Source organism: Rhinocladiella mackenziei (assembly GCF_000835555.1).
Source record: "Rhinocladiella mackenziei CBS 650.93 unplaced genomic scaffold supercont1.4, whole genome shotgun sequence".
NCBI lineage: Eukaryota > Fungi > Ascomycota > Eurotiomycetes > Chaetothyriales > Herpotrichiellaceae > Rhinocladiella > Rhinocladiella mackenziei.
In genome coordinates, this window is record NW_013550601.1 from 1,357,394 (window position 1) to 1,367,739 (window position 10,346).

At 48.8% G+C, this 10,346-nt stretch overlaps 3 protein-coding genes across 3 annotated transcripts; 1 reads left to right on the forward strand and 2 right to left on the reverse strand.

The window, feature by feature from the left end:
* Positions 1–572: 572 nt before the first annotated feature.
* Positions 573–1,593, forward strand: Z518_05625 (uncharacterized protein; the record flags this gene model as incomplete). The annotated part of the gene is made up of 2 exons (XM_013416437.1): positions 573–1,338; positions 1,544–1,593. 2 exons carry the CDS (start codon positions 573–575, stop codon positions 1,591–1,593), a joined length of 816 nt encoding a protein of 271 aa, XP_013271891.1.
* A 387-nt stretch (positions 1,594–1,980) lies between these two features.
* Positions 1,981–3,822, reverse strand: Z518_05626 (uncharacterized protein; the record flags this gene model as incomplete). Its single annotated transcript, XM_013416438.1, has 1 exon — positions 1,981–3,822. One exon carries the CDS (start codon positions 3,820–3,822, stop codon positions 1,981–1,983), a length of 1,842 nt encoding a protein of 613 aa, XP_013271892.1.
* Positions 3,823–8,265: 4,443 nt separating this feature from the next.
* Z518_05627 (uncharacterized protein) lies at positions 8,266–9,327 on the reverse strand (the record flags this gene model as incomplete). Its single annotated transcript, XM_013416439.1, has 3 exons — positions 8,266–8,505; positions 8,566–8,815; positions 8,882–9,327. The coding sequence occupies 3 exons, from the start codon at positions 9,325–9,327 to the stop codon at positions 8,266–8,268; spliced, it is 936 nt and encodes a 311-aa protein (XP_013271893.1).
* Positions 9,328–10,346: the final 1,019 nt, after the last annotated feature.

A 10,346-nucleotide genomic window follows, 5' to 3' on the forward strand; every position in this document is an offset into this window, starting at 1 on the left:
AGTTTGACTGAAGTGGAATGACCTAGAAGAGTGAAATCTATTATGATCATTTGGAAGCAGCAAGTGCAGCTGGCGGAAGATGGTTGTCGTTGTCCCTTCATTGTCAGCCCTCGCTTTTTCTTTGAGCATTTTTGTGACAATCTTTCTCGGCCCCACATAATGCTAGACAGTTCCCCGGCAGCTATACGATCGTGGAGCACTCAAGTGCCGACTCGGTATCAGTTTACGGCTGTCGTAGGTGCGGTTTGACCTCAAGGCCTCCAGGTTCCTCCCTCCTGTTGCCTCCGAAATTGTGAATATGGAGCCGAACCACACAGATTTAATTTTTCCCTGGTCCTGGAACCCGTTTGATTGATCACCTAGTGTCAAACTTCTTTGATTGAAAGAGTGCTTTGATCGGCAATTTGGAGCCTGGTCTACGCACACCGCGAGAGGCTCTCGACCGTACGGGCACAGACGACTTTACACGGCCATAAAGATGCCCTCGTCACGAACTCTCAGTATCAAGACGCCACTACCTTGCTCCACCACCTCTAGTCGGATGCCGCCACTTTGACTACGACTTGGACCCAATGCCCTTGTTGGCCTTTGAACGTTGTTCCATGCATTTACATGCCTCGTTGGAAGATGTACAAGTCCTAGCAGAGAGAGAAGGCGCAGAAGAAGCCCGAAAAATGTTCCATTCGTTTCGGCGATGGTCCACTCAGGCTGAGTCGCGTGAGCCGTTGTGGCATGCTGGGCAAATACTTGGTACGACGAAGAAATTTGCGATAGGCCACCTCCGAGAGTCACCAGCGGTTGGCCTCTATCATACCAGTCTAGTGTTCTGGGCCTATGCGATTATCGCGGCGTGTAATAGGAGGGTGTCCGGCTGCATCGACCGCAGTCAGAACGCCACTCACAATGGCAGATTGGTCGCCACTGACCAGGGCCAGACGTTGAAAGTGCAACGCTTTCTCCATGCTGGCATTGGACAGGCCGCCATTACGCCGATCAGGAAATTGGTGGAAGGGATGACGGGGCGAAGTCTCAATGACACAGAGGCGGACCTTGTGGCCCTTCGGTACGGTAACGCTGTGGTGCAGAACCTGGTGGTCGTTCTGCGGGCTCGAGCTGCTGGGAATCTGGAGAATTCTCCACCGCCGATAGAGAAATTGATAGAGTGTTTTGTTCGTTGGGAGCTGCTGTTCGGAACATGGCTTGTATATAGGAGTACCTTTCTCTCTTCCTCTTCGTTCAATGCCAATGGGACTAGTTTGATTTCGCTGGCAGATCACAATGAGCTCTCGATGTCTACGGGCTCTCAGGCCACGGTGCCTCCACTCGGAATTCACGCCGGTGCGTGGGGAGGGGGAAAGGCCGGTAGTGAGGGTTGCCAATTCATGGGCCGGCTGCACCCTTTTCTGCAGCCCGTACTGTCGTACTCCTGGGGGATGAATGAAGCGCGGCACATATATTTCTGTCAAACAGGGTGCAACTTGAGATGTATTGAATGCTCTGTTCTACCTATCTCCTTGCTGCGTTCCTGACGACCTTCCCGTAGACGTTGCGAAGGCTCGTCGTTGTGCAGATGTCAAACTTCTTGAATTGTAAAAGTGCTCTGATCGAATTCGGTCAGAGGGTGGCATGGAGCCCTTCTATATATCTGTCTAATGAGTGCACGTCAACGCTGTTGCCTGTCAATGGTGATTAGGCCTTGACATGACCCGGACCATCAAGGCCTAATTACGGCCAGCCACTTCAAGGATTTTGACATCTGCAACCGCCGTTTGAAAATCATGACCTAGCTAATGCCATCCTGTCCAAGAGTGAGGAGAGAGGCTTGAAACTATTTTTCTGAACAATGACATGATTGGTGGGACATGTGTGCAGATTAGACATTCAGCAGGGCTAGCAACGAATAAGTGCCTCCAGCACTTGTGTACGCACTACTTGTTGAGACAACTGACGGTCCCCAGCTTCGCCAGGCCGTGGTCGATTCTAACTCCAGAAAGCCTGCCACAACCTGCTCGCCCAGGGTCTATCTCTCGTTTCTGGGTGTTCGACTTTCGAATTTCGATGCTCCACTTCCGGCTGCGTTTGCTCGGTTGCCAGTTTCGGGTCCCGCAAGAAAACAGCGGCAATGAACACGGGAACTGTAAGTCCCGCGGCCGTAATTGTCAGGAGGCGCTGAATATATCTGTAGCTGACGATGATGGCGTCTCGCTCCGGAGAGCCGATAGGGTATTCGGGCACGACGTAGAAAGGAGCCGCGTAAAGGGCTGGAGCCAGAGTGGCGTTGTTGAATGGTGCTAGATTTTTGTTGAGTTCCTTGTACAAAGTCTGTGTCCAGATGGCGCCTGACACACAGCTTCCAAGGGCCACACCCAAGTTGTTGACGGTAAACATGAGACCTATCAAAACGCCGATGTGCTGGTGCTTCGCAACAGTTTGAATAAGAATCAAACTCGGATACGGGAAGAACCCCCCTGCAAGGCCAACGAAAACTTCTCCGGCAATGACACCGGCTTTAGAATCAGGACCGCCTCGATATCTGATCAGCAGACCGATTCCTATGAATGAAGCCACCACTCCGCAGAGAACAAACGCTTTAAGCCGGCGCACTTTCATGATGATCAAACCCAAGATAGCGGCTGAGAGGACCGCGCAGAACCCATAGACAGACGCAATGCGAGTAGCAGCTCCAATACTGAAATCGTAGGATACAACAAGCAGGGTGAACAAGTAGTTGGCATGAGTCGTGTATGCAAAAGTGCAGAAGCAACCTAACGCCAAGCAAGCCCAAACCATACGGTCCTTGAAAAAGTAGAACGGCAGTAATGGGTGAGATGTTTTGCTTTCCCAGAGTAGGAAAGCAGGCAGCAACGCAATGCCGATGATCAGAGGAGCCAATATCCCAGCATTGTCCCATTTTTCGCCAACCCCACCAGCCAGGGTCAAAGGAATCATGATCATGGCCAGGGAAGCGGTCAGCAACACCACGCCTGTAATGTCAAGCTCCCAGAAGAGGCCCTTGAGTGACTGGAGCAATGGAGGGTATCGTCTCTCAGGAGTGGATTTGCGAGCTTGACGCCCGAGAAGAACCATGAGCACAATGAGGGGTGCAGCGCACACGGGATAGATGATGCAGAACATCCCAATGCCCCATTTCCAGGACATTGTCGATAGGGTTGCTGCAGTAACGTTCCCGCTAATCCAGGTATTGACTAAGTAGGGGAAGTTGGGCATGAAGGCGAAGAAGAGTCGATTCTTCACCGACGTAACATCCGCAATCATAATCTCTATCATCAAGAGTGACGTTGTATACCCTAGCTGGTATAGAAGTGCTCCAGCTGCGAAACTTTGCACATTGTTGGCACAAGCCTCAACGATGCTGCCCACAGTGTAGATAACCACACCGAAGCCAAAGACTTCGACACGGCCAAAAACGTCGGCCAGCTTTGCCAGCGAGGGTTGGAGGGCAGCAACGATGACTCCCCGGACAACGTTGACGGTGGCCAACAAAGAGTGTTGTTGATAAGACGCCGTGGCGTACGCTAGATAGGTGTTGCGGACGAGATAGTCCAATCCAAATGCATAGCCGGCCAGGAAGATACTCACAAAGAAAGACACTCGTTTCGGTGTGGTCACGACTTTTGCAATGGCCGCCATGCGCGCGACGCCTGGAGATTCTTTAGCATGTTCCGCATGCTTGCGTTGCACGTGAGATTCTTCATATTCGCCACTGTTAGATGTCTGAACTCGGTCGTCGAAGAAGCCCTTCTCATCCATCGCCTGAGCTCCGCCTCGTCCGGGCTGTATTGGTGGGTCGCTGATGCCCATTCCTGGAATTCCAGATGTTGCGCTCGAAGCTGGATGATGTATCGACGAAGCATATATTTCGGAGTAAGAATTATGACTGCGCCAGCTTCAGTAGTTTGTGTAGATTCATCGACCAGCAAGATTAGAGTAGGTGGAAAACTTCGGAGCAGAAGACGCACAATTTGTAGCAATTGCTTGACACGGCACGGAAGGTTCAGTAGCAGCAGCACCATCACCACCACCACCACTCCCAGCATGTACTAAAAAGTGATCAGACCACACGAGAAACATGTTGATCTCGCTAAAGTGCTTCTTAGCCTTCCGATCTCGCACAGAATCGATCTGGTGAAGAGAGATGTAGTCTCCTATGAACTTACAATCTAGCGTCTTCAGAGCTGGATTCAACCTTAGACTGAGAATTGTCGGATATTCTTTTAGACTCGTATGAGGCCGCAAGGTCGACATTCGATAAAGCTCGATCTAGATGTGTCTCCTTGTACTTCTAAAGGCTGCGGCACAGTGGGACTGGCTCATGCCACGAGGATACTGGACCAGCGCAACCTTCACCTCCTCAACTAGTTACCAATACGATCTCCTTTCTCTATTATCATCTGACCAGATAAGATAAGATAAGATTAGATAACTTTTTTTATCAAATCTGGAATACACTTGGCACCATGTCTCCGACATCGGGGGGTTGTTCCGTATTCGTATTTGGGGTACCTAGTCTCAACACACTCATTGTCGCAGGTGATCAATGACAGTGGAAGCCGTAAATGATGCCCCGTCAGGATTATGCGCTTGGGATGGCGAGTGGAAGTATGCGATGCGTCTCGGCAGAGCTGCACTTAAAATCCATACGTGGGAGTCATCGGCGACTGCGTTCATCATCCATTATAATATCTAGCTGTCCTCAATTGGCTTCCTCAAGTTACTTCCTGTGATATTATAACCGTTCCCACTTGCAGACCATGGGTGTCGAAGCTGCTACATTGGAAGAACATGCACAGTCGGACAATAACGTCGACTGAGACGGTGATGATGACCCAGCAAATCCGTTTGAACTGGCCATCATTAACTAAAGCGTTGAACCTGTCTCTTATGTCAACAACGTCTTTCATCACGTATACTGTCAAACTGTGTGCAACTCGAGATGTATTGACTGCTCTGGGCTCTCCAAATGAGTGTGGGATAGAGCCCATCTATATATCTATCTACGAGGTGTATGCTGGTGCTGTTGCTTGTCAATGGAGTTGCACGCCAGGAGGTGAATGTTACAAAATGAGTAGGTTTGCCATGAACGATAGGTTATCGTTTGTTCAACATATACTCTGTTCGGTTTTCAAAGGCTCTTTCGAGAATGCTGATCGGCGTATCTAGACCTCTTGCATCATCGATGTTTGCCCCGAGCATACCGCGAGTAATGGCCGATTTTCAGCAGTGCCAGCGAATTCTTCACCACGTTTTCTGTCTCGATATTTTTGATCGGCTACTTCTTTGGGCCGCTCTTGTTTGCTCCATTATCAGAGACCTACGGTCGGGTAATCATCTACCACACATCACCAACGTTCTGTACCTGGTCTTCACGGTGGCTTGCGCAGTTGCACCTTCGTTGGATAGCCTTTTCGGGATTCGCTTTCTCGCCGGCTCAGCAGGTTCGGCATGTCTTGTCCTGGGTGCAGGAAGTGTGGCCGACATGTATCCCCGCGAACAGCGAGGCTCTAAAATGACAGCCTTTGTCCTAGGCCCGCTAATGGGTCCTGTTGTGGGCATGTGTCTGTAGCTCGGCATGTTGCAAGATTGGAACTAACGTACTGGAAACAGGGCCAATTGCTGGCGCATTTATCTTGCAAGATTTAGATTGGCGATGGGTTTCCTGGATTCTTACCATAACAGTCAGTGTCTTAGAATGAGCAATGGCCCGTTGCTGATCATTTTCTGGACCGGTCTTGTCACTGTGGCATGTCTGATCTGGTTAAGAGAATCATGTGCCCTGGCCTTCCTGGCGAAAAAAGCTTCAAAGCTCGGAACATACGCCGACAGTCCGCAGCACGTTGCTGTCGACCGCAAGCCTGGTGCAGCTCTGCTGAACGCCTTAAGGCGGCCGGCTAAGATGTTCTTCCTATCCCCCATTGTTTTTGTTTTGGTGGTATGTATAACTGTTGAACAATGTGTGGCGACATTTTCAGCATGCAAGGATCTCATCTAAGGAGCTGACCATGGAGACGCCGAAAGGTGGCAACAATCTTTCTCTATATATAGGTACGAGGCAGGACCCCAACTTGATAGAAATCAGAGCACTCCTTTAACTCAAGTTGTACAAGGAGTTTGACACAATACTTTAGCTAACCTGAAAGCAAGAAATTAATCCAGGTATGAATTCGTCTTAATTAACTACCTAGACTTCCCCTATAATATAAACAATTAATGGGCAGACGGCAAACGCTAAGTCTTCTCCTGTGGTAGAGGTGCGCTGGCTTTATCACTATATGTAGCGTAGTGCTAGACACGACAAATAGATTGGCTGTAACAATCGCAACCCCCGGGGTGCGATTGTCATCAAGTAGAAAAAACATAATCGTAATCCTTCTACTTATCCCCCATTTTATAGATCCAGCGTCTTCTAGATCTGTGAAATAAATTATGGCTCGCGCGATCCTTCATCGATATAGGACTTAAAGCGGAAATACTAAAAAAGAAAGGGGCCCCCCTCCTATAGTCCATTTTTAACGAACTCATAGATGGGGCGCCGCAGCCAGTGAAAGCTTCAGCCACACAAGTTCAACTGCGGAAGAGTGAATTAGTGACCTCCCAACGGTATGAACAAGACGACATCATCAACAATCACTGGCTGGAGCATTACGTTTACCCATCTAGGGCACCTAGAAAGCTAGGCCGGACAACCCTCTTACCTTACCTATGATCGAACACTAGTAAGGCCCCTCAATTCTATCGGTTCGACTGCAAGCCGAGTGTTTTACCACTCGGTTACGTCCTTGATAGGTCAACCACGATTTGGTGTCAATTTTGAAGCAATTTTTGGCATTATAAAATATAAACTTGAATTTTTCTTTTTTTTTTTTTTTTTTTTTTGATTTTTTAATTTTGGAATCGCCTGGTTAAGGCTTGGCGCTGTGTGGCAACGCCAAGACCGCCTTGTTAACCAATCACGTTGGTTAATGGCTTGGCGGTGTCACGTGATCACGTGGCATTCTCCCTTACCTCAACCGTCATCGGATCCAATCCGTGGACCATGTGGCCGAGGTGGCACCCTACTCGATAGAAGTCGATGTCGAGATGGACCGCGTATCGGATCCAGTCTGTGGACCACCCACACAGACACTCGAGATGGTTCGTAACCGAGCGCTAACGAACGAGCCCCGATGTCGAGATGTTGGATAGAGACGAGAGGTTAGTAACATTGTCCAGACTGCACTCATGCCTGTGCTGTAGCCTGCCGCTGCCTAGACGAGTAACTGTGTATTTAAAGTCGTTCATTATCCTTAGATAGTCAGACAGGCAAGCCTCCATAGCCCAATGTGCATGCATTCCTGCATCCATTCTCTCAACAGAGGTTACCATAGGCGACGACGTTACAGATGGTTGCTCTGTGCAACGATGTAGCATTTGTGTGTCTATAAAAGGAGCCTTAGCGCCTCGATAAGTAGATAGAAAACAGAGCGCTCCTTCATCTCAAGTTGCACAAGAAGTTTGACACGAGATGATCCATGGATTGGATCCGACGGGTCGTGGTATTTCATCGGATCCAGTCTGTGAACCACCCAGACAGGTCCTACTGATCACACTCGAGATGGTTCGTAACCGAGAGCGAACGGACGAGCCTCGATATCATGAATCTGACCCCATGATGCCAGGACTTTAGCATGTGATACTGCATCTGTAGCCCAGGAATTACACGTGACGAAACGCGACACTACTAGTCTAACTATTAGTGTATTACTCTTGGTCAGTCTGGTAAAGTCAGACTGGACTACTCGTCTGATATAAGAGTAGCAAACTGAACTGATAGTCTATAGACTATTAGTGTAGACTGCAGTCTGCACTAATAGTCCTCCTAATAGTCTGGACTATTAGGAGCGCTGACGTCGAGATGATCCATGAATTGGATCCGACGGAGGGGGTCTTTTATCGGATCCAGTCTGTGGACTACCCACACAAGCTCTACTAATCGCACTCGAGATGCTTCGTAACCGAGCGTGAACGGACAAGCCGCGATATCGAGATGATTCATGGATTGGATCCGATTATCTTTGGAAAAGAGGGGCTATTCAAATATTCAAATGAGATCCAAATCGATTCAAATCAAATCGATCCTTTTCGAATCCAAATCAAATCAAATTCGAGGCTCGATTTGATTTGATTTATTTCTTTACAAGCCTAAGCCCCCCTTCCATGGACGGCCGCATAACTCTCTGATTGGCTGACTTCTGTGATTATTTACCACTAGTGAACGGAGGGCTTGAGCGCCTTGACAAGATTAAGAACGCGGTCCTTGGTCGATTTGCGAGGCGTCCCCATATCGCCCGTTGGATTGTTCAACATCCATCGCACCATCATTTTGTAGCCACTAGCCGACCCTTCCTCGAACAGAAAGTGTTTCGTTTTCCGGACAATAAAATGTGGGTGCTCGTAATGTGCTTGGATTATACGACCTTGGGATTCGGAGATCGAGTAAATGAAGACCTGTCGAGCATTAATTAGCATTAATTAGCATCAATTCGACAATCAAAGATGGATACCTACAGGGAAATGGCGTTCATGAGGCTTTTTGGCCCAGCGTAGCTTATCACCGATCAAAAGAGCAGCACAGTACACTTCACTCCGTCGCAAAAACCGCTCGTCCGAAACGGCTCCGTCAAGCAGAATACATCCTCGATGTGGAATGCGCTTGTCGTATGCTCCAAAAATCAACCTGGTATGAAAGTCAGGCTCCTTATCGCGCGAACTGCTGTGGAATCCGAGTCGATTCTCAACTGTCGAAGAGCTATTCTTTCTGTTTGAAGCGAAGTGTGTAAGTATGGATAATTTGGTCAGACTTGGAAGACATTACAACACTCACTCTCGAGCGTAGTATGCACCAATCGATTTTGGCTTATCCCCGAAACCAAATAACCCCATCTCGTGAAAACTGTTCTTAATGGTAGTTGTAATTCCATACCCTGTACAGTACAAGTCCCCCTGATCTAATCCCCCAAAGTCGTCCGATACCTCCTCAAAGAGCTTGTCGACTTCTTGGCTTGGACACGGTGTGCCAAACTGCAGTCCAGGGTCTTCTGGCTTCCCAGTTTCGAGGTCCATCTCAAACACTCGAATATTAAGAGCGTCGAGATACTCCGTGCTAAGATAGGATCCGCGTGGACGGCGTGTCTCCTGGTACACTTTGAGGACGTGGTTGAAGGGAGAGTCTTTGTCCATGATCACGGACTTGCGGTTACCACCAACTTTGGCAAGTGAGGAGATGGCAGAGTCGATTGGATGCTTCAGCCAGCGTGAACGGTTCTTCATTGTTGCGGATGGGAAGAGGTTCGTATGATAAATTTTAATCTCATCAGACATGTCAAACTTCTTGTGCAACTTGAGATGAAGGAGCGCTCTGTTCCCTATTGTCATGACACAACCTGGAAGCCCCTCGAACGGTCTTGGCAGGCCCACTGTGGCTGTCGAATAGCCTCGTGTGCCTGCCCATAGCCTCGTGTGCCTGCTCATAGCCTTGTGTGCCTGCGTGGTAGCCTTGCGGTATAACTGTACCGCTGGCTATAAGTATCTGGGATAGGTTTGCATTGCTTTCATGCTCCTTGTCTCTCGTCTTGTACTTTATAGTGCATTGGATAGTAATATCATTGTCGAATCTCCACTCTCGTTCCCTCGTACGCCCCCACCTTGACACCTATCTACTTGTCGAGGTGTTGAAGCTCCTTTTATAGACACACGAATGCTACATTGTTGCACAGAGCAACCATCTGTAACGTCGTTGTCTATAGAAACCTCTCGTCAATGTTTCTATAGTGGGGTATACATACAACACCCCTGTTCAACATGTAGGAGTGCGCGTGTACGCATCGCGAGATCATGTGATTGGCCATTTTTCTAGCCAATCAGAGACGGTTTTGGTCACGTGAACAAAATCGATCCCTAGGTCGCGGGCGGGGCTTCGCTATGCATCGGCAGCGCCTATTCTGTACACCCCCTTGGCTAGTCTGTACACCTTGATTAGTAAGCGAAAATACTATTGTGATTTTACGGAGGACTTGTTCTATTTCGAAGGGGTCCAAGGGACCGTCAGACTATATACTTTCGAAGCGTGTACGAAGCGTACAACGCTTCCGAAGGTCTTTACAAGCCTTGGCGTCGCCACATATCACACTATTTAGTACACTAATCACGTTGATAAGTCTTATTCTGTACACCGGCCTCTGATTGGCTAGAAGTTGACGTCATCTCTAATTACGTAATGCAACTTTTCCCGTCCACCCTTAACGGATTAAATATTTTCCGCGCCGGCTCCCGTCGGATCCAGTCCGTGG